The sequence below is a fragment of the Panthera tigris genome, chromosome A1 (assembly GCF_018350195.1).
Source record: "Panthera tigris isolate Pti1 chromosome A1, P.tigris_Pti1_mat1.1, whole genome shotgun sequence".
Classification (NCBI taxonomy): domain Eukaryota; kingdom Metazoa; phylum Chordata; class Mammalia; order Carnivora; family Felidae; genus Panthera; species Panthera tigris.
The window spans coordinates 47111930-47137152 of record NC_056660.1 but is presented as its reverse complement, the minus strand read 5'-3'; the positions used below and the strand labels follow the sequence as shown (position 1 = coordinate 47137152).

The 25223-nt window shown below is 36.6% G+C and overlaps 1 protein-coding gene across 8 annotated transcripts in view; it reads right to left on the bottom strand.

The window, feature by feature from the left end:
• The window catches only part of PIBF1 (progesterone immunomodulatory binding factor 1), a 206294-nt gene that overhangs the window by 8175 nt on the left and 172896 nt on the right, over positions 1-25223 (bottom strand). For 2 of the 8 annotated variants that reach the window (XM_007075100.3, XM_007075102.3), the window contains exons 16-17: positions 23072-23156; positions 2030-2203 (exon numbers count right to left, since the gene is read on the bottom strand). In XM_007075100.3, coding sequence (XP_007075162.1) covers positions 2030-2203; positions 23072-23156 — 259 coding nt within the window. Of the gene's footprint in view, positions 1-2029; positions 2204-2545; positions 2654-9800; positions 9949-10308; positions 10401-23071; positions 23157-25223 lie in introns of those variants that run through there. The other 6 variants (XM_042978134.1, XR_006214658.1, XR_006214661.1 and 3 more) reach the window with 6 other exon arrangements.

Sequence of the window (25223 nt, the reverse complement as noted above, 5' to 3'; positions counted from 1 at the left end):
CCCAGTCAATTCACATGAGCAATTTTGCATTAGCACAAGGCCTTGATGCGACTGATTTACAGTATTAGCTTTCAGTTTTCATTAGGGTATAGCTGAGGTCATACCTTGTTTTTGTTTTTGTTTTTGTTTTAAACTCATGGCCCTGAGATCAAGAGTTATATGCTCTATGGACTGAGCCAGCCAGGTGCCCCTGAGCTATACTTCTGACAATTTTTCCCTTATTATAAAAGAAATTAAGTTTATCATAACCCCCCTAGAAAACACAGATAGGGAAAAAGAAGGAAATAAAACTCACCCAATTAATACTTTATATTTTGAATCTTCTTAATTTTGTTCTCATTGGATAACCTTATTTTGAGGTACTGGAGAAATTTTACTGTTAATTATACACTGGGTACAGTCAAGATATCAGAATCATTATCATCCAAAGTGAGAAATATAGGAGATCAGGGTTAGAAGGAATAGTTCATTGCTTGGAACAGAGAAGGGTCAGAAAAGCAGATCAGAGGGCGTGATAGGCTTTAAGTATTTGGCAGTATCTCGTGGTTTTCATCTGACCTTACTTTTCCCATCAACATCTATGCAGTTTGTTCTTTTTTTACAGATTATAATATAATAGACATATCATATCGTCTGCCATAATCTTAGCCCACTTTCGGAGCCACGGTGCTTTGGAATAAATAGCTGTAGGCAGCTTTATTTGGTACCATGTGATCCCTGCCCACTAGTACGAGTGGCCATTCAATAGGCTGACTAATAACCTTAACAAGTCTCACCACAAAGGGGTATTACCCAACAAAAATAAGTTGCACCAATCAGATTCTTGTTTTTGGAACTTACAGAGAGAACTAAGTTATAACAGAGTAGATCTGAGAAGGAAACATGTCTCAAGACAAGGGGCCAAGTGCAAGTTGATGAGGAAGTGGAAACTATGAGTAAGCAGAAATTGGGAGAGAAACAAAGAGAAGCTGGTGTGCTACCAGAGGAAAAGATCCCAGGACACAGCTGCGGAAATCCGGAAATCCGTATAGCTGTCTCGTTTCCTGGCTGGTCAATCTAGGCTTCCTGTTTTCTCTCTCCTGTTAGCACAGCCTCCATTACTGCCACATGAATCCTTACAGTAATTATCCCTTATTTTATCTAAATTGTAACTCTGTCATTTTTTTTTTTAAAAGGATGTTGCACCAAGTAATCACCATATCTCATTGATCTTGAGCATTATCTGAATGTATACAGAAGTAGCTTAGATCAGAAACTCCTATACTTGACTAATTCTTACAATCATCTAGTTTTAAGTTTTAAAAAATGAAATTCTGGGGACTCACTAAATCAGAGTATCATACAGAAAATCTGTCTGGTTTTTGGTTTCTGTTCTGATGGTAAAAATCACATTTCTTCTGAGAAATTAAAGGATGGGAAACGATGTTGAAGTGTAATATTTAATAATGTTAATCCTGTTTGATTCTGTTGTCTTTTTATTCTTATTTTTATTTGTTAAAACACCATTTTCAGTATTTTCTGTATTATCAATCCAAAGTTTTCTGATTTTTTGTTCTCTGAATGATTTCTGTGCCTGTACATTTCTACCTAATAATGTATTTCAGTTTATATTAATATGATTGGTTTTATACTTTACGAAGAACGTCTTTGAGCAAAATATACTAATTTACAAATAAGAGGGGGCAGGTGATATTCTGCATTCCTTTTTATTCTTAAATAAATTAAAAAATTATACAAAATGTCTCCCTGATTCTCCTAGAAGTCCTGGAGGCTGAAGGAGGTAAATGCTACATTGAGGCTAATTTCTGGGCAAGTCCAATATATTAACTAAAAATATAAAACCCCACTATCAGCTGTAAGGTAGGTAACACATACATTCAGAAGTGGGATTCATACAGCTCTCTCGAGGCCTTTTAATAAAACGGTTAAAAGTAGTTTAAAACCAATATGAATAAGAGGCAAGAAATTTAAAATATATTTATGAAAATCAGAGATATTAAAATTCTAAGTTAATTTCGATTGTACTTACAAAGAGTGTTGGTTTGGGTATAAATATATTGTCTTCATGTTCTCTAGGCACATTTAAAATCTTTGATTTATGATCTTCTGTCATATTTTTTGCTTCTGTTTTAGTAAGAAGTAACTGGTCCTCAGAACGCTTACTGCGCATATTGGTGACAATCTGTTTCATTGCTGCCAATTCCTGTTGATAAATGAAGATAGAACATAATGGCAAGAATGATTTTAGCAAGCAGACTAATCATGCTGATGTTAAAACATAACATGCCCATGTACAATGATGCACATAATAATCGATTAGTATCAATATTTTTAGTATAGTAAGTGATAAATCGGTAATTCCATACTCTAGTGGGTTCCTGATATTTCTGCATATTGGAATCACCTGTGGCACTTCAAAAACTATTGATTCCTGTGCCCCACTCCCCCAGAGATTGTGAGTAACTGGGCTGGGATATGGCCTCAGCTTTGGAATTTTCTAAAGCTCTCCAAGTGATTCTAACAGACAAATTTGGGAACTGCTTACATTGCCATGTTCCACTGCAGTTTTTCTATACCTGTTTGGTGAGTAGATGAGTTAGGTACTTAAGTTTTTCTCTTCTGCCTCTTCAATTATCCCATTTCCTTTTGATGCCTTATATGAAGAAGGTAAAGGAAAAAGAATGCAAAACTTTTTTTCTTGCCTACTAATCACCAGTTCAAACCTTAAGTTCCATACAATTTCAGGATTTCTTAAACTGTACCATTCATTCCCTCTTCTTTTACAAATGAAAACTGGAGTTGGCTTTAGCAGTGGCTGCTTGAACTATGAATTAATTATGCTGAACTTCTTAAGAGCACAGATCACAATTTTCAGTCCTTTCCTCTTCCAAGTCTATTTTGTCTTTTATGTCTCCCCACACTCAAACCTTCAGCATCTAACACTAATTAGTGGATATTTATGATTAATTACTAAATTCGTTCAATGAAACACAAGCATTTGGAGGACAGACTAAACTTTTCTTTACCTTACTATCCGTAGAATAATGGTGGGCTGTGCTGGAAATAATTTTTTCCTATTATTTTATTTCATTTTCATGCCAAGACGTAAGAGTTATGGAGGCGGAGAGATGTTCTGCTCCCTTCTACTAATCTGTTTATAGACATCAGCTCTGTGTCAGAGCAAGTTCCTACAGGCCTTTCCCCCCGCCTGGCTGTCACTAGTTCTATTTAGAACCATCTAGCTTGAGTGAGTATTTTAAAACATAGCTGTTGAGTTCAAGCCACCGAGCCTTAATAAATCTTAGGGCCAACAGAGGAGCCGGAAGAAATGGTGCCAGAATCCTTTTTCTCCTTTCTGCAGTACTGGGGTTGGCTTGGCCGCTGCACATGAAATGTGTATACCTTCAGACACTGCCAATCTGATAGAATATTATTGGAGCCTTTGGAGGGCTCTTTTTGCTTTCAAGATTATTTCATTTATATGTTCCCTAGAGTGAAGTACCTAATCACTGATTTGATGTTAAACATGTCTGGTATTATGGTAGATTTTAGCTCGTGTTCTACTTTCCATGGTACGTAGAAGGGAAAGGGGAGATGATGGACTCTCAGCCTATCAAAGGAAAACTTTCTATCTGAAAGAACCTAAATTTACTTGCCATAACTTTTGTATCATAGCATGAAGGTAAAATAATAGGAAAAATAAGCTTTAATACAACCTACTACTAGTCTCCAGATTAACACAGTAAAGAGGATCATTCATATTTGCTGGGGAAGGGGACAGGGAGGGCAACGAGGATGAGGAAGGAGAACAGGAAGGAGTTGCAGGTACACTAGGCAGAGGGCTTTGGCTCCTAGGTGCCCTAGAGGAGCCATAATTTGGTTTCTCTTGGGCTTCCTTCTGCCGCCGGTATAGGAGCAGTTGCAGGAAGCAGCTCATTCCTGATGCTGGTCAAGAGACAGAAGGGAAATCATATGTCGTTGCTTTATCCACACAAGGACCACTCAATTTATGGTGCTGTCATAGTCTACCTTTGTTCATCTGATTGCATTAAACAATGTTAGCATGGTTTCTGAAATCTAGATAAAGAACACTTTTTAAGCAACACAGTTCTGTAAAAATCCTATTAAGATGATATAGCTACAATGGATACCAAAAGAACATGTAGAAAAATTTTGTTCAGTTTTATTATGTTTGGTCATAAATGATCCACCCCTTTTATACCAATGGTAAATTTGGGGAAAGAAAATTCCACTTTAACATCACATACGATCTAGAATAACATCATCTACTGAACACATAGAAAAGCAAGCACATGTACTGGAAATATTTTAGTTAGGTTAGAAGTCAAAGACACATCTATTCCTGACTCTGTTATCAACTATGTAAATTTAGGCAATCTGTTCATTCTGTTCAATGAACTTCAGTTTCCTAATTGATAATATCTACGCTTGTGTTACTTTTTTGGATATTTGCCAGTCGGATAAGTGAATGTGTTTATTTAGCATTTCTTCTGTTGGGAGGTTAAGCAGCTTCTCCTATATTTAAAGGTATTTCCTTTTCTGTTGATATCCTTGGCCCATTTTTCTCCCAGATGATTGGTCATTTTCTTCTGCATTTCAAGGAGCTCTCTATATGTTAGAGCCCTTTGTAGTATGAGTGGCAGTTTTTCTTCCCCCTTGTTTATATTTTACTTGACTATGTTTACACTTAAAAAAATTTTTTTTTGCTATGCAGAACTTTCTGATTCTGATGTAGCTGAATATATCAATCTCTCATTGTACAGCCTTCTCTGTGTTTTCTTCTTCCATTTTCCTCAAGATAGTTTTATGGTTTTTCTTTTCCTTTTCAAACATTTAGACCTCTAATCTGTTTGAAGTTTATCCTAGCTTATGGTGAAGGGTGTGGATTCAACATCTTTCCCCCATAGCTATTCTATAATAACATTATATGTTCACACTCTTCAGATGCTTATCTTTATCATATACTAAATTTTCATATAAGTATGTGATTTACTTCTGGACTTTTAAACTCTATACCAATAGTCTGTCAATTCATGCCCCCATGTCACACTGTTATAATGTTTAATGATTCAAGTATTTTTAGGGCTATATTCATAGAAATAGGGGTGGAATTATGTTAAATTACAAGAAAAACTTAGAAAGAACGGACTTATATAATACTGAGTCTTCCTAACCATGGCAATATTTTAATATATTTTTCACCTACATTTTTGGCATAAATTGTCATGCCTTATTTAGTTGTTACTATTACAAGTAACTGGTTATAGTTGTGAGATTCCAATTCTTAGACTGACAAAACGAAAATAAACAAACCAACATAACGTACACGAGCTAGAAAACTTGCTTGTCACTACAAAACAGAATCCTTTGGTGAGATGAAGTCACCCTGAGATCTTCTGGTTTGTTCCTGATCTGCTTTGGTTCTCACCATGTTCTTGCCTGGCTCCTGATCGCTGGCTCCGTCTTCTATTTAAGATTCTGCTCTTATTGTTTGGACTTGACTTTTGCATTTCATTTCTCTAGCTTTTGATTCTGCTTTTCTCTGCTCTACAACTGTCCTTTTCTGACTGGTCAGTAGGGTTATTTGTACTACTATGTAATGATTTACAAATACTGTTCACTGTAGAGCAGAGCGTATGATTAGATCCACAGGAAGGGAACCTCTGATGTTCAAAGGAGAATGTTTCAAGTATCATGTTCAACTGAATTCTTTTTTTCTTATACTGCATCTATTGCTCAAAATCATATCATTTACTTGTCCTGTTTGGACTCTGATGTTTTCACAGATATTTCCCTCCCTCTTCTAGAGTTCCTGCCTTTTATTTTTTTTCCTCATTGATGGAAACAATATATACGTTTCTCCATCTTTCCTAAGATTATCTAGTTTCTTAATAATGCTATTAACTGGACTCAATTTTGTACTGACTGCTTTTAAGACTGATGCACAGTTGTTATCCTGAAATTTCTTTTTATTACTTTATTTCTTTATTATTTATCTTGGCAAGTATCAGTACTTCTTGTACTTCTCTCTCTCTTTGTTATTTGATGGCACACAATCTGGTAGTTTTCTGAGAAGTTACTGTGGAAGAAAATATTGTACTTTTCTTTAGGACTTACATGGTATTACTTCTTTGTTTCCTAAAGTCAAGTTTCTGGGGCACCTGGGTGCCTCAGTCAGTTAAGCATCCAACTTCAGCTCAGGTCATAATCTTGCGGTTTGTGGGTTCGGGCCCCGTGTTGGGCTCTGTGCTGACAGCTCAGAGCCTGGAGCCCCTCTGGATTCTGTGTCTCCCTCTCTCTCTGCCCCTCCCTGACTTGCTCTCTATCTTTCTCTCTCAAAAATAATAAATATTTTAAAAAATTGAAAAAAAAATGAAGTCGAGTTTCTGAGAACTATGATGCCAAGCTGATTTCCTATTTCTTTGTAGGTATTTTCTTTCTCTGGAATATTCTATGTTGTTTAACTTTTCTCTGCTAGTTTCCATCTTTTTTCCTTTTTCTAAATTTTAGGAGAGCTCGTTGACTTTTCCTCACATCCTGTCCTGGCATTTTTACTTACTTATAATAATTTCATGACTTTTAATTTAGCAATTTTGAAAATATCACCGTTTTTTTTTGTTCACTGTTTCTTATTTTATGGAAATACTACTTTCTCAAATCTTTCTGAAAAAACTAATTATAGCTACTTTGTAAGTTCTTTTCTGCTATGGAATTTTGTTTTTGTTTTCTTTGGAGAACAGGGTCAGTTTCTCTGTTGATTGTGATTTTTTTTTTTTGTATTAAAATGTTTTAAATAAATGTTTTATATTATTTTTGAGAGAGAGACAGAGCGCAAGCAGGGTAGGGACAGAGAGAGAGGGAGACAAAGATTTCAAAGAAGGCTCCAGGTTCTGACTGTCAGCACAGAGCCCAACACAGGGCCCAAACCCATGAATCGTGAGATCATGACTTGAGCCGAAGTCTGACGCTTAACCAACTGAGCCACCCAGGAGCCCCTGTTTATTGTAATTTTTTCCCCTCTTATGCTAATTATTTTCTTTCCGTTTCTGACAGTCTTTGGTGTGTGTTCCAATTTATGAACAAAGAGCCACATTAAAAGTTTTCTTTTTGTTTTTTTTTGTTTCACTCATATGAATGAGACAGTTGAGTACAATCTCTATGTGGATGAGAGAAACTGTTTAGTAAGCTTCACTTGAAGGTCCTCGTGCAGAAAGTAGGTGCTCTTCTCCAAAATGACAAAACGTAGAGTGCCCTAATCTAGAGTCCCTTATTTTGGCAGGTTTAGCCTCTTCTTGGCAAATGTTCCATTAATTTAGAAAGCCATTTCTCAAAATATTTTTTAAAAATTCCTGTTTTTAAAAATGCTATTACTTGTTCATGGAAAAGTTAAAATACTGTAAAAGTGCCATGCCCCAATCTTCTTTCCCTTAAATCACTCGTTTGAGACCTTTAAATACTAATCTATAACATGGTCTGATTTATAATAATATTCATTAATTCTGATATACTCTTACACTGATTTCCAAAAAGTGAACAGTATTTATGTTAAAATCTAGTATATCAGATACATAAAAAAATTACAGTAACTTCAGAATGAATGAACCATTCTTTAAAGTTAACAACTCCAGAATTGCATCTGGCTGAACAATTGAGACTTAGGGTAAAACTGAAATAAAATGAAACAATACAAACCACATTGAAGTGAAATAATTACTGTTCAAAATGGAAGAATTAAGGGCAAGGACATTCTTATAAAACTTCTAAATGATGATGATGAGGACGATGACGATTGTTACTGCAGAAATAATCTCTACAAACGTGATAAACTGCTCTCGTAAATCCAAAATCGTATATCTCGACCATTTAGTAGAAACTATGCACAGAGAGTGGTGGTATATTAAAACAGCTCAACTACACAGCAGCTGCTTAACAGTATTGCGTAGTTGATGCCAATAAATTGCTGAAAGTTGTAAACTCTGCAAAGATGTTGGCAAGGGGACACATAGATGGCATTTCTTGATGAAAATAGCTCTGACAAGTATAATGCAAAGTATGTGCTCCACTAGAGGTCAAATGTAAGTGTTTTTACATACGAATAACAATGTGTCATGGCTACTAAGTCAGATAATTCTGTGCATCTTTCCTACTTGAGGTAAACACAAGGTAAAAACCAACCTTGTTTTAAACCAAGTACATACATATTTTGGATATTTAAATTTCATCTGAAAGGGTATTTAAAAAAGATTTTATTATGGAAATTTTCAAACATACAAAGACAAGAGCATATGAAGCTCTCAATTTCTATTGGCTAACTATAACAATGATAAACATTTTGCCAGATTTGTTTTGTCAAACAGCTTTAATGAGATACAATTCACCACCATACAGTCATCCATTTAAAGCATATAATCCAATGTTTTTTAGTATATTCGCAGACATTACGAGTACCCACTATTACTATAGTCCATTATGAAACTTTTATTTCAAAAAGAAACCTGGACTCCTTTAGGAATCACTCTGCTATCCCACCTTACTCTCAACTTCTCAGCCTTAAGTAACCACTAATCTTTTTTCTGCCTGTGTAGATTTTCCTGTTCTAGACATTTCATATGAATGGAATCATAAAATATGTGATCTTTTGTTACTGGCTTCTTCCATTTAGCATAACATTTTCAAGGGTCATCCATGTTGTAACATATCAGTACTTAATTCCTTCTAATGGCCAAATAAAACTCTATTATCTGATTATACTGTATTTTGTTTATCCATTCATCAGCGGATGGACATTTAGGTTGTTTCCACTTTTTGACTGTTGTGAATAATGTTGCTATAAAGATTCATGCACAAGTTTTTGTGTGGACCTGTTTTCATTTCTCCTAGGTATATACCTAGGGGTGGATTGCTGGGTCATATGGTATTTCTGCATTTCTGTGTTTAGTTGTTTGAGGAAGTGCCAGGTTGTTCTGTCAACAATGTTTTATCTATTCCCTTACCAGGTTTTTTTGAAACATTTCAAAGCAGATTTCAGACCTCAAATCATTTCAACTTGCAAATACTTCAGTGGAGATATTTTTTAAATTTTTTTTTTTTAAGTTTATTTATTTATTTTGGGAGAGAGAGAATGTGTGTGTGAGCAGAGAGGGGCAAAGAGAGAGGGAGAGAGAGGATCCCAAGTAGGTTCCGTGCTGTCAGCACAGAGTCCAACTCGGGGCTCAAGCTCATGAACTGTGAGATCATAACCTGAGCTGAAGAGTCAGATACTTAACCGACTGAGCCACCCAGGCACCCCAGGAGAGATTTTTAATATGTGATTTTTGAGGAATTTAAAATATACCTTGAATGCCAATGCCACTACACTCTAAACAACAGATAAAGCAGATTTTGTATGGCAGAACTGTTAGAGAACAGTACCAGTATCTACGACTGCAAACCCCTCTTTTCCAGTCCCTCAGTCTTCCCATCAAAATACTTGCTCCCATTTGTAGGCTAACGTCTCCCTAGAGTGCAGGTCTTTCTGGGTTCAAAGCTGTCATTATTTACACAATAGAACATCTATCTTCTATCAAAGCCTTTGATACACATACTTTCAGGTTTGGAAGGGATCTTCAAGTTATTTAACCCAGACCCTATACAAAACAAAACAACACAACAACAACAAAGCAACAAAGCAAAGGAAAACAAATAAAACATGTCTCCTTATGAGGTCTATCCTTAGGTTTTAATTCTAGCCTTTGGATACATGTATAACAAGTCTATTACTGCTTCTTTCACATGCTTACTTCGAATTTCTTACATCTCTCTGAATCATTTCTTCTGTAAATACCCCCAGTTCATTCATCCCTTTTATGACTAAAAAGAATTCTTGAATTCTTTCGCTATCCTGATTGTTTTTCTCAGGTTATCTTCTAGTATTGAAAAGTTTTGGGCCTAGAACAGAACAAAGAAAAAAGTCTTGGCCAGCGAAGAGTAGAGTAAGGCCTATCTACTTCTTATTCTAATGTATTTAAGACGACATTCACATTTTTGGAACCATACCTTATCTATGACTGAAAGCTTAGCAAGAGCTCAAGTATTTACTTGAATGAGAGACTACTGTGCTGTCATAGCCTAAGGGATGTAACTAATCACCTGGTACATTCTTTCCTAAACTTGGATATAATCTTAAGGTCAGGAAGAAGAAGCTAGTGTTAATACAGTAGAGCAGGCCCCTGAGTTGAAATCACTGCCATTGTTGAACTTCCAACAGAAGTATGGGCACTTTGATTCTGCTGATTGGTTTGTACATACCTTTATCTCGTCTGATTGCTGGGTTATACATCTTGGACTTCTGACTGCTCTGCCTTCTGGTATTCATGCTCTCTTGGTGCCCAGCTTTCCCCCTGAAACAGTATTCATCTAGTTGCTGTCTAGTTTCTGGCCTTTACTCTCTTAGTATAATCTGATAGGTTTTTATGCATGTTCTAGCTGATGTCCATCATCGACTTCAGTCTCTAAACACTGTGCTCTATTTTGAGGGCTGGTTTCCCGAGTGTGGCTCACTCCAGTGCCTATACTTTCTCAATGTTTTATTCTTAGTCTTCTTTATGGTAGCTCCTTGATATGTGATCAGTGACTTGTTAAGTTACATCAAAATAGTGCTAATATGGTACCTAACAGGATTATGATCATAATTATCTCACATCATTGTTCACAATCTCTTGGTCACCACATATTTCCAGGGACTTATCTTATAGCTTTGCATTTTGTGCATCTCCTCATGTCCTAGAATTGTGTGGTTTGTTACAAACTGCTACAGTTCTAAGTCATAAAAACACAGGGTTAGAAATGATAGTAGGAGGTCATTTACTTGTCCCTTACTGATTAAAAAAAAGGTCAGAGAAATGTACTTACTATTTAAAAGAAAATATGCCAAACTTCTGAAATATAGTGGAAATAAAACATATTTCATTCTAAAATATTTAAAAAACTAGAAAATAACAGGTCTATATGATACCTAGTAGATATGAAAATATGATGTGAAAAAAGTTAAAAGGACATATATACGCAGATAAAATATTTTTATTTTTATTTTTCAGATAAAATATTTTTATGAGATATATTGCTTCACACAAGACATAGTTTTGCTTGTAATATACAACAAAGATATTTGTAATTTTAAAGATGATGAAAGATTAAAGCCAAAATACTTATGAAAATTAAAATAAATTAAAAAAAATTTTTTTAATGTTTATTTATTTTTGAGAGAGAGAGAGGGAGAGAGAGAGAGAGAGAGAGAGAGACAGAGTATGAGTGGGGGAGGGGCAGAGAGAGAGGGAGACACAGAATCCAAAGCAAGCTCCAGGCCCTGAGCTGTCAGCATAGAGCCCGACGCGGGGCTCAAACTCATGAACCGTGAGATCATGACCTGAGCCAAAGGTGGACACTCAACTGACTGAGCCACTCAGGCACCCCGAAAATCAAAATAATTTGACCTAGTTTTACTGAGTTCTGTACAAGTCCACATAAACACAGAGGTCCACCAGAGTACAATCTAAAAGAAATTCACGTCTTTTATGCAATTCAAAACTGAGAAGAGTTATTAACTTTCTACAAAATGGATAACTGAGATTCAGTTGTTATTTCTGTGAAATGGGTAAAAGACCATTATAGGGTTCCTGTGAGGCTTAAATAAAGTAAATGAGTATAAAAAACTCTAAAGTAATATACAAATATTAAGCATTCTTATTATTAACTGAAAAGCACCTATTTTGGGAAAAAGTTCAATGCTCTTGAATTCTATTAAAAAAAATTTTTTTTAACGTTTATTTATTTATTTATTTTTAGAAAGAGAGAGAGAGCTGTGGAGGGGCAGAGAGAGAGGGAGAGAGAGCATCCCAAGCAGGCTCTTTGCTGTCAGCACAGCCCAATGTGGGGTTTGAACTCACGAAATGTGAGATTATGACCTGAGCCGAAGTCAAGAGTTGGACACTTAACTGACTGAGCCACCTAGGTGCCCCAGTGCTCTTGAATTCTAGAAGGCACAAGCAAAAGACCAGGTCTCTCAATATGAAGGAATAATTTAAAACGTTTGCTTTCTTTGATTCCATATTTCCAAACACACTTGGTTGAAAGCAATCTATAACTGATCCGTATGTATATTAGTGTAACATAATCTGAAAATGTTGTAAACATTTTGGTAAAAAGAAACTATAAAAATTTAAGATATTATTATTACTGATATGTAATAGGTTTGGTTCTGGCATACTTTTAAAAGTATATGTAAATTCGAGATTATCAATGAGTATTTTTTGCAATATTTTACTCCCTGAATTTCCTTGGACCTGAGTTCACATACCCTTATATGGAAAAAATAAGCATTCTAAAACTTTACAGAAAAAATATGACTTCCTTTGTATGTGTGCTTTAGGTTTTCACTATAATAATTGTCTTTCTTTAAAATACTCACTTAAACCCAGCAAATCAAAGCAAATTTTAACTGGAAGAGTGCCACTAAGATGAGAAATGTATAAATCTGAGAAATAATTGCATCTTCATTTAAAGAAAAATTAACTTATGCATTCAGTGTTTTTTTTTTTTTTTTTAGGATGATGTAAAATGTAACTACAGAAGTATATAAAAAAACATGTAAAAAAGGTACTCTTAAGAAAATGTCAAAACAGTGAAGTAGGAACCAAAAGGAATGACACACATATAGAAATATGTAATTTATTTGAACCCTTTATGAAGTGGATTGCCTAAGGGGCACTTGTGGTGCTGAAATGTCCCTGAAACTTTCCGAGAAATCACAAAGAACATAACGAGTTAGAATCCGGGAACATAAACATACCATAAAAGAATGATAATTATACTGTGACTTCACTTTTAAGAAACCTGGCTAACTGCAGGTTTGTTTTCTTTTTGTTAGGTGATATACACTGCAGTAAGGGGTAAGTTATCTGGGCTAATGGGACTACAACATTTAGGCAAGTATGGGGCTTTGCATATTCTATGTACCGTAGTAAGGAGTGGTTGGTTAATTCTGGTTAAATACAAACTGAAATGCCTGTAGACCCTGAAAGATATTATTGGTAGAGGCACTAAGCGAAGGGGTAGAAGAACCTTACTTAAGTCTTAGAAATAGATACTGCCCATGAACATATACCATTCCTTAGAGGCTGGATACCCATAGAGGTTGCTGCGTCCAGGGTTTTAGGAATAGCTTTACTGTAGACAAACTTTTCAAAGCTTTTTTTTTTTTTTTTAATTTTATTTTAGAAAGACAGAGAGCATGCGAGTGGGGGAGAGGCACAGAGGGGGAGAGAGAGAATCCCAAGCAGGCTCCACACTTAGCAGCACGGAGCCTGACATGGGGCTTGATCCCACGACCCTAGGATCATGACCTTAGCCAAAATCAAGAGTCAGATGCTCAACCGACTGAGCCACCCAGGCGCCCCTAGACAAACTTTTCAGATAGGACTTCCTAGTGGCTACTTTCAGATAAATCTCTGAAATTGTTCTTGGGTGTAAGAGACCTTCCGTATTTCTTCAGTTAAAATGTTATCAGTTGTCAGAGTGTATTTTACTATCTGAGGGAAGGGGATGAGGATATATTAAAGGCTAGTTTCTAAAACTTTCTATTTGACTATTCTATTTGACAGCTTCAAGTGCAATTATAGTGGAAGACTGTAAAGGGCCATAACAAACATTCAACTGAGTACTTATTATGTGCTAAATACTGTGCTAAAAGGCTAATATACAAGGAAGAATGAAGTACTTTACTGGGAAAGACACATGCATAATTATGACATATAGTGATGTGAACATTAATAGAAATATTTAAAAAACTATTGGAAAGAGGTAGGAAAAAAAGATAAGCTTTTCTTTGTCAAGTTACAGAGAACTTCAAAGCATACATAACATATGAACTGAATTTTGAAACAGAAGGGAAAAAGAAAAAGGAACCACCTTCATAGAGTTATGTGCCTGTGACATGCCAGGAATGTTACTACAGTATTTCATTCTCATATAGTCCTGCAAAGTAGATATTACTTTCACACACGAGGAAACTAAGTTTAGAGGGGTTCAATTATCATCACAAGAATCCATGGCTATCAAGCAGCAAAGCTGTGATATGAACTCATCTTGTCTGTTTAACTTTTGGCTTTTTCCACTGTATTCCAAATGTAGGTGACATAAAGAATATAAAGGTAATTCCAACCTTACAATTTAACAAGAGATCTGAACATGTATAATATGCATACCTAATAGAAGGTGGAATGTAATTCTGGACCAATCCACCTGTCCATCTTCCCCATGTTGACACCTAGCATGTTGAATGCTACTGGAGAAAAATTACATAGAATGGTGGTACTACTAGAAACACATGGTGTTTCAACTTGGCAATTATTTGATGTTTCCATAATATATATCACTCATTTACTGTGTGGCTATTTCAAAATTCTATTTCCTCAAAACTGTGACATTAGCACATCTCCTGCCATTATAGTACAGCCATTAGACAGGAACTACCTAAATTCTTACCACCAAACCTACAAACTCACTTTTATCTTAACATAATCTTTATTTCTATCTTCAAAATGGAAAAGGTATAGCCCTCCTGTCTAAAGTTAACTCCCATCACTGTGCTCTGATCTTCTCCTTCCCTAACACTTTGCTCAGCTGATTATTTTCTCATTTGTATCTGCAACGTCTATGTGCCTCCTTCCCATCACCATTTAAACTGGATACTCTCATCCAATGGAAAAAAAGACAGTCTATTTAGCAAATGGTGCTGGGAGAACTGGATAGCAACATGCACAAGAATGAAACTAGACCACTTTCTTACACCATACACAAAAATAAACTCAAAATGGATGAAAGACCTAAATGTGAGACAGGAAACAATCAGATTCCTAGAGGAGAAAACAGGCAACAACCTCTTTGACCTCAGCCGCAGCAATTTCTTGCTCGACATGTCTCCAAAGGCAAGGGGAATTAAAAGCAAAAATGAACTATTGGGACCTCATCAAGATAAAAAGCTTCTGTATTACAAAGGAAACAATCAACAAAACTAAAAGGCAACCAACAGAATGGGAAAAGATATTTGCAAATGACATATCGGATAAAGGACTAGTATCCGAAACCTATAAAGAACTTACCAAATTCAACACCTAAAAAACAAACAATCCAGTGAAGAAATGGGCAGAAGACATGAATAGACACTATTCCAAAGAAGACATCCAGATGGCCAACAGACACATGAAAAGATGCTCAACGTCACTCATCATCAGGGAAACACAAATCAAAGCCACACTGAGATACCACCTCACACTGGTCAGAGTGGCTAAAATTAACAACTCAGGAAACAACAGATACTGGTGAGGATGTGGAGAAATGGGAACCCTCTTGTACTATTGATGGGAATGCAAACTGGTGCAGCCCTTTGGAAAGCAGTGTGGAAGTTCCTCAAAAAATTAAAAATAGAAATACCCTATGACCCAGCAAAAGCACGACTAGGAATTTATCCAAAGGATACAAGAGTGCTGATTCATAGGGGATCATGTACCCCAATGTTTATAGAAGCACTTTCAACAATAGCCGAATTATGGAAAGAGCCTAAATGTCCATCAACTGATGAATGGATAAAGAAGATGTGGTTTATATATACAATGGAATACTACTTGGCAATGAGAAAGAATGAAATCATGCCATTTGCAGCAACATGGATGGAACTAGAGGGTATTATGCTAAGTGAAATAAGTCAGTCCGAAAAAGATATCATATGTTTTCACTCATATGTGGAACTTGAGAAACTTAACAGAAGACCATGAGGGAAGGGGGAAAAAATAGTTACAGAGAGGGAGGGAGGCAAACCATAAAATACTCTTAAATACAGATAACACACTGAGGGTTGATGGGCAGGGGGGGTGGCGGAGGAGAGGGGAAAATGGGTGATGGGCATTGAGGAGGGCACTTGTTGGGATGAGCACTGGGTGTTGTATGCAAGTGATGAATCACGGGAATCTACCCCCAAAACCAAGAGCACACTGTATACACTGTATGTTAGCCAATTTGACATTAAGTTATATTAAAAAAAAAAAAAAAAACACAACTGGATACTCTCTAGTGTGGGAGGTAAAAGCCCTCGACTTCATGCCTCCTGCCTGATCATGCTATATTCTCTGATTTAAATATCTTAAGGGCTATTTTTCCCACAGCCCACTTTTCAACTTCCGCTCACTCATCAATTCTCTGTCGTCTGCTTTTTAGCTCTACTGAAAGTGCTGTACCATCTTGTTAAATTCAATCGATGGTTGCTTTTTTACCTTTGTCTGACTTGGCCCCTCGACAGTCCATGTCACTGGCCAGATTCTACTCTGCTTCTGATGTTCCTGCTATCTTTATGGTCACCCTGCACTCTAATTTGTGTATGTACTTTTTCCTCTGCCCATCCTTTAAATGTTGGTACTCTTCAAGAGTATGGCCTCTGCCTTTTTCTGCTCTCACTCTATGTAGTTCATTTATCAGTTCATTTAATGACTTCCATGTAAAGCACTATCTTTACGCTGTGACCCCCAAATCTCTACCTCTAGATGAGTTCTCTTTCTTAGGCTCCAGAACCTACATTTAAAAAAAATACGTATTTTAAGCTTATTTATTTATTTTTGAGAAAGATAGAGACAGCGTGACCAGGAGAAGGGCAGAGAGAGAGGGAGAGAGAGAATCCCAACCAGCCTTGTAGCTGTGAGCACAGAGCCCAGTGTGGGGCTCGAACTCAAGAAACTGTTAGATCATGACCTGAGCTGAAACTAAGAGTTGGAAGCTTAACCAACTGAGCCACCCAGACGCCCCTCCAGAATCTACATTTTTAACTCTACTGGTTATCTCTACTTAGGTATTTCCTTGAGATTTTCTTCTCCAAATCTATTTCTCCCATGTGCTGTGTAGCACCACCATAAACCCAGGCCACAAGCCAAAACCCAGGCCATCAATTCTCATTCCTCCTCTCTTCAACAGTTTCTGGATCCAATCACCACGCTCTATGATTCTGCTTTCTAAACAGCTTTCAAATTAGTCCATTCTTGGGGCACCTGCATGGCTTAGTCAGTTAAGTGTACGACTTTGGCTCAGATCATGATCTCATGGCTCGTGGGTTTGAGCCCTGCATCAGGCTCTATGCTGACAGCTCAGAGCCTGGAGCCTACTTTGGATTCTAGGTCTCCCTCTCTCTCTGCCCCTCCCCAACTCACTCACAAGAGTGCGTTCTCTCTCTCTCTCTCAGAAATAAACATTAAAAAAATTCAAATTAGTCCATTTTTGCTCGACACCATCATCACTAGTCAAGTTCAAGATACCACCATCACTCACTGAAATACTGGAATAGCTTCTTAAGTGGAGCTCTTACCATTACCCTTAATATAGCTGCAAAAGAAATTAGAAAAGAGCTTTTACATCAGCTTTTTTTTTTTTAAATTTTTTAAATGTTTATTCATTTTTGAGAGACAGAGAGACAGGGCGTGAGCAAGGGAGGGGCAGAGAGAGAGGGAGACACAGAATCTGAAGCAGGCTCCAGGCTCCGAGCTGTCAGCACAGAGCCCTATGCAGGGCTTGAACTCATGAACCATGAGATCATGACCTGAGCTGAGGTCAGACGCTTAACCGACTGAGCCACCCAGGTGCCCCTTTTACATCAGCTTTTTAAAATTATGCTCAGTATTCTATTAGACATTTGGCTGATTAAAGATGATTTTCAAACTCTTGAAAACTTATATTCTAAGGGCACATGATGAAATATACACACAGAAGCGCAGAATTAGAATTTCCAAATCAGCAAATCTTGTTTCAATGAGGCAAAGATGAGTGGATAAAAATGGATGAAACATGAAAAAGCCATTAAAGAAGATTCCTGATAGGGGCCTGGGTGGGTCATGATCTCACAGTTTGTGGGTTCAAACCTCTCATTGGGCTCTGCACTGGCAGTACAGAGCCTGCTTGGGATTCTCTCTGATGCCTCTCCCTGACTCGTGTTCTCTCTCTCTCTCCAAATAAATACATAAATTAAAAAAAAAAAAAAGAGTCCTGAGAGGTACACTCAACAAGAAAGAAGACATTCCAAGTCATCACATTTCTTTTACTCAAAACTGAATTATTTAGCTTGAAGCCCTGCTATGCAATCCAACAGTGGGGTCCTAGGAGTTGATCTTTTCCTTGACCTCCTTTTTACCTCATTATTTAAGACTAAATTATTTTATATTTTTACACCTCAGAGGTCTCAGTATATAAGTAAAGACATTTAAGGGTAAAAAAGATCACAACCTATTGAAAGAAACAGAGAAAGTTATTCTGAGGCATCAAAAGTGAAAGAGGAAAAAAAGATTATAACACCTGGATAAGATATTCAGCTCTGAGTGTTTTGGCAACTAAGACAAAAAGGAAACACATTAAATTACATAGTTTTCACTTTCTGACAAAAAAGAAAGAATATAACTTCATCTACAGTGGCAAAAATATTTCCTGGAACTAATGCAAGCAATAATTCATCATGAGGTTTTTGTCTAAATGGAACTAAGGAAAAAGATCATAAGCTTTTGTTTCAGGAAAAAAAAAAAAGGAATTTCTTTTAGTTTTGACAGTAAGTATATAATCATGGTTTAGTTTTTTTTTTTTTTTTTAACTCTTATCAGCCTCAGTTTTGTCTGTAAAAGTGGGGACAATGATATTTAACTCTGTGATATTTAACTTAGCTACTTTTAAGCAAGTAATTTTGATCTAACACTAATTAATATAGAAAATAAAAACCCTCTATGGTCATGCCCCAATGTCTTAGAATTGTCAACCTAGAATTATCTCATCTGTTTTCTTTTTTCATTTAACGCATACTTGGATAATTATGTAAAAGAGTGGGCGATCTCATTTCATAGTACAGGACGATCTAAAGTCTTTTTATTTTGGGGCACCTGAGTGGCTCAGTTGGTTGAATGTCTGACTTCAGCTCTGGTCATGATCTCACAGTTCATGGGTTTGAGCCCCATGTCAGGCTCTGTGCTGACAGCTCAGAGCCTGGAGCCTGTTTCAGATTCTATTTTTCTCTCTCTCTGCTCTCCCCTAGTTTGCACTCTGTCTCTCTAGCCCTCAAAAACATTAGGGGTGCCTGGGTGGCTCAGTCAGTTAAGTGTCCGACTTCGGCTCAGGTCATGATCTCACGTTCCGTGAGTTCGAGCCCCGCGTTGGGCTCTGTGCTGACAGCTCAGAGCCTGGAGCCTGCTTCAGGTTCTGTGTCTCCCTCTCTTTCTGACCCTCCCCCGTTCATGCTCTGTCTCTTTCTGTCTCAAAAATAAACATTAAAAAAAAATAATAAAAATAAAATAAAAATAAACATTAAAAAATTAAAAAAAAGTCTTTTTATTTTATTAAGTGTATTTATTTACTTTGAGAGAAGGAGAGACAGAGAGAGAGAGAGAGAGAGAAAGAGAGAGAGAGAGAGAGAGAGAGAGAAAATGGGTGAGGGAGACAGCGAGAGAATCCTAAGCAGGCTCCACACTGTCAGCATGGAGCCCAGTGCAGGGCTTGAACTCACAAACCATGAGATCATGACCTGAGCTGAAACCAAGAGTCGGATGCTTAACCCACTGAGCCACCCAGGCACCTCAGGACCACCTAAAGTCTTACTGGAACTAAGCGACACTTAAAAAGTTAAGTTGTCCAGTGCAAAAAAGACAATGAAAAACTTTAAAATGTGCATTTGATCACATGTGGATTTAAACAGAAAATTTAGCTGGGATTAAAGCAGTGACTCATATTAGACAATTTTCCCAGGGTCCTGCCTAGGGTTGGGCAAGCTCTCAGGTGCACTGTGCATGATCCTCAGAGTGGGCACGTCCTGTATTTTGTGCCCTAGGTGCCTTGTTTGCCTCACCTTAGTCTCAGCGTCAATTTTCTTTCTTTTTTTATTATTAAAAAAAATTAATATTTATTTATTTGACAGAGGAAGAGAGAGACGGAGCACAAGCAGGGGAGGGACAGAGAGAGAGGGAGACACAGAATCTGAAACAGGCTCCAGCTCTGAGCTGTCAGCACAGAGCCCCATGCGGGGCTCGAACCCACTAGCTGTAAGATCATGACCTGGGCTGAAGTTGGACACTCAACTGACTGAGCCACCCAGGAGCCCCCTCAGCCCTGATTTTCACTTTCAAAATATTACATTTATCAGAGGTATTCTTATCCGACTGTTATCTATTGGCTATTCTAAGCACTTGACCCATCAGAGCCATAAAATGAATATATCAATTCTGCAGACTCTCTGTTTCATCAGGTAAATATTCAAGTGAATGGTCAAGCATTGCCCTGGGTCACTTGCCATTCCCTTTCATATAAGCAGTTTACACTTGCTTTTGTATCTGCACGTTCTATGCAAGTTGGCATTAAACTGTTTCTTAGAAAAAGATGAAAAATTTGTATCAAGTTTATTTTATTAAGCTTCAATTTTTATTTTGCTTTGAAAAGAAATAAAGCTCCTTTTCTTTAGATGTTTGGCATTAAGAAAAGTTATAATGTTGGATTATTAAAATGTAATTGCCAAAATGAAGATCCTATCAAATGCATGAAAATTAACTGATAATTAGACATGCATCCACGCACATTTCATTGGTGTCATATAGTAGGAGTTTCATTTTGCTAAGTATTTAATTTCCATGTTTAAATGTATTTTCTTCTAAACTTAATCCATTCTCAACCCACTAAGTAGAACTTTGAGTTTTTATTTGGACTCATGAATAATGTGATTCCAAGCATGATGTATAAAATATATAAAGTTGCTCCTATCTTTTTCAGAGTGTAGCATAATCTTCTAAAAACAAATGAGAACCGCCATTCCAAAAACATACTTGTTATTTAGCTTTATGGAAAAAAAGTAGCTGGTATCGCTGAATGGACATCTGCAGTTACTATTTCCTAAATAGTCAATTTTGGAAAACATTTGTGAAAATTCACATAGTGAATGAATCAGGCTTCCACAGTGAAGAAACAACTATTTGAAGGCAGAATCTTAGGACACAAGTGGTAGTAGATGGGGCCTGAAAGCCAGAAAAAAAGAGTAAGTATCTTCAGAGAAGCTCTTCCTAATCTATATCACCTGTTGTTAGATCTAGTTAGCTACACAAAAGTCATCTCTAAAATCTAGTCCAGGGACACCGTATCCCTTTCACCCAACATATAAAATACACCTTTAAGAGAACCTACTCCAAAGGCCATTTCTAAGACAGAGACAACCCTGCAATTCCCCTGACACCACTTCTAGGATATGCACTTCTGAACTGCTTCCAGTAATATTCCCCACTTCATCTCTCTCAATAATATCTTTCCAATAATTTCTTCCCAAATACCTGATATAGCTTTCCCAGACTAGGAAACAATGTCTTCAGGATACTCATGAACCAATGATCTGTTTTGAGCATTTCTTTCTCTATTAGGATAACAAAATGGCAAAAACATGGCCAAGACAAGGCAGCGATAGTTCAATGGAAAAAACGCACTGGATTAAAAAACTAGGCTTCATAATACCAACTGTTGGCGAGGATGCGGAACGACTGGAACACGCATTCATTGCTGACGGGAATGCAAAAGGTGCAGTCACTGTGGAAAATAGTTTGGCAGTCTCTTATAAAGTTAAACATACACTTTCCATAGGACCCAGAAATCCTGCTCCTGGGGTATCTACCAAGAGAAAAGGAAACTGACATTCACACCAAAACACGTACACAATCGTTTACAGCAGCTGTATTATTTACAGACGCCTCCAAATGGAAACAAGTCAAATGATCATCAACTGGTGAATGGAGTAACAAACTCTGGTATATCCATACAATAGAATATTCCTCAGCAACAAAAAGGAATAAATGACTAATATTTGCAACAACATAGGTATATCCCTTTTCAAATTTTTGAGAGAGAAAGGGAGAGAGAGAGGGTGAATGAGTGAGGGAGGGGCAAAGAGCAAGGGAGACACAGAATCTGAAGCGGGCTCCAGGCTCCAAGCTGTCAGCACAGAGCCCGACAGCGCAGGGCCCAGACTCACGACCCATGAGATCATGACCTGAGCCAAAGCTCAACTGATTAAGCCACCCAGGCGCCCCCTCGGTGTATCTTTTTTATGGTAAGTGAAAAAAGTCCAACCTGAAAAGACTGATAACTTCATTTATTCAACATTCTGGGGAAATGTAATATCTTTTGTTGGAAAAGGTAAAACTATAGGGACAGAAAATAGATAAGGGGTTGCTAGGACTGGAGCTGGGGAGAAGGGTCAACACAAAAAGGGCATGAAGGAATTTCCTGAAGTGACAAAACTATTTTCTTTATTGATTATGGTAATGGTTATGAAAAATGGTTATGACTGGGTGTGTCAGTCAAAAATCATAGAAATGTATGCTTAAACAGGGCATGAATTTTACTGTGGGTATACTGTACTTCAATAAGTCTGACTCAAAAAAACAAGAAAGAAAAATGGGGTTATCTCTTAGTTACTAACTGGCTTTGGGCAAGCCACTCGAAACTCATTTCTCTTTTGGGCAAGCCACTAGACATTCATTTGTCCTTTTATAAAATGAGGAAATTTTATTAGCTCTAAAGGATTTTTGGTGAGGAATAACAACAAAAAATCCTTTATGGACTCTAAAGTTCAACACAAATATTACACACTAGACATACATACAGTATATGGGCAACACAATGATGAATGAGACAGAGGTATGCTAAGGAAATATACTGTCTAGTGAGAAAGAGATAAAACAAGTAATTATTAAATAATGTGGAAATTCAATTCCAGATATATGAACAAGGCAATAAGGGGTCAATAACAAGGAGTATTCCAGGAATAAGAATTAACCCAAGAATAAAGTATAAATTAATTCATAATGAATAAAGTGTATCACATATTCAATATAAAGGACCAGATCACAATGAGACACAAACATGAGAAGTCATTAATGCACACGGACAACTGGGATCCAGTAATCGAAACACAACACGGACTTTGAAAAAGCCTAAAGTAAAAATTATGACAACATGGGAAAAGTACCTCACGATGATTTAGAAGTTGTTCTAAATCTAATGCCATTTGATTCTTCATCTGTAGTAAAGCTGACTTTTCTTTATTCAAATTGCTGAAAAAAAAAACACCCAAGTTTTAAAAAGTCATCACATTGGTGTAAATCTAATTAATAAATAGAAAAAAGCAAAAGGCTAAAGACAAATATGATGTATTGAATTAAAGAGAAATTAAATTTATACTCTATAAAGATATCTATCAGATCATCCACTATAACGTTTGATTTAACCAACAGCTAGCTATTTTCTAAGAAGACTTTTTCTTTTAATAATCATTTGACAGTGCAAATGAGATGTTTTCTGAGAATCTTTTCTGCCTAGTAGGGGTATAAAATTTGTGTTTTAAAGGTGACTATTTAATCCTGAAATGTAAAAAGATGAAGTGGGATTTATATAAAAGGTAAAGTATGTATGGGCAAAATAGTAAAACTCAAGATACTAGAAGTCAAATTAAAAATTTAACCTTGGGGCGCCTGGGTGGCTCAGTCGGTTAAGCGGCCAACTTTGGCTCAGGTCATGATCTCACGGTCCGTGAGTTCGAGCCCCGCGTCGGGCTCTGTGCTGACAGCTCAGAGCCTGGAGCCTGTCTCAGATTCTGTGTCTCCCTCTCTCTGACCCTCCCCTGTTCATGCTCTGTCTCTCCCTGTCTCAAAAATAAATAAAACGTTAAAAAAAAAAAAAATTAAAAAAAAAAATTTAACCTTAAAACTAAAAGTAACATTTTATAATTTACTGCACACTAAATTACCAGGTATATAATTGAATTAGATAAATGAATCAGATATTCAGTATGTGGTAAACTTGGGAAAACAATTTTTGTCTCTATATTCTTAGTTCAATCTTTAATTTCTAAGTCTGCCTTGTGAATTTCCCTCAGATAGGACCTGTTTTCTGATACGAAAGGGTGAAAAAAGCCTAAATAGAAGAATATATTAATATTTTTAAAGATAAATATTTGAGGCATGATTTATATTGTCTGGAGTTTTACTATTCAACATATAAAAATTAATTAGAACCGTTAAATGAAATACTCTTTGAAAGCCCCTGGAATGAATCTACTCAGCACTACAACGAGAATTAAGAAAAGCAACAGTGAATTAAAATACCGTAATTCCATAAATGTCAAAACAAAATCTGTGAAGGTAAAACTAGTGAGGATTATTTTGCTGAACAGGTAACATGTTTTAAGTTATCCTTTAACAAAATGGAAAGCCATCAATTTTTAAATTAGGCAGAAGTTTTTGTTTTTGTTTTTAAATTCAGGGGATAGTAGCAGGTATTCTGGAAGAACTGGTAATTCCAAGGACTTAAGAGGAAAAAGCTCACATTCTCTTTTTTCCTAGTAACCGTGAACTTCCCCAAGGAAGCACCACAGTTTGTCCTCTGAGAGAAAACACAAGATGCAATTCTGACTTTTGTTTCCAACTATGCCACTGACACAAGTGTGTGGCATAAATCACACCACATGACTAAGCCTCAGTTTTCACATCTGTAAAAGTGGAAAATAATACTCATGTATGTCAAAGCGATATATGAATTATCTAGTGAAATGATTATATAAAGAATTGAACACATAAAACCTGACATAAATGTATATGGTATTACTACTTTAGATGAAAAACAAGTATCACAGAAAAACAGTAATTAAATGCCATACAGGTTAGCAGCTTAGCAGAAAAACAGATTTGACTTTCAGAATTAAGCATCAGAGATCTTACTGAGCCTTGGAGTTGAAAAGAACTAAATAATATAATGTAACTGAATGCCAGATTCTGCCAGAGTCTTCCAAAGCCTGGTAAAGATCAGATGTTTCTGTAACTGTTGAATTAGAATCTATCTTTAGCTAGAATCATCATGAAGAAGATAAAACATTTTTCGAAATTAAAATAAACATCCAGTAACACAGGACTAGGATTTTTCGAGGAATAGAAATGTATTAATGTTCACATGCATGTTAATGTTCAAATACATGTTACATACACATCGTATGTAAACATACACTCACATACAGTACACATATGCACACACACATACATACTCTCAAATACCAACAGGCCCTTAAATAAAATGCAGTGCAACAGGAATGGAGGAATGTTGAGGTAATAAAGGATTTTGACTGGATA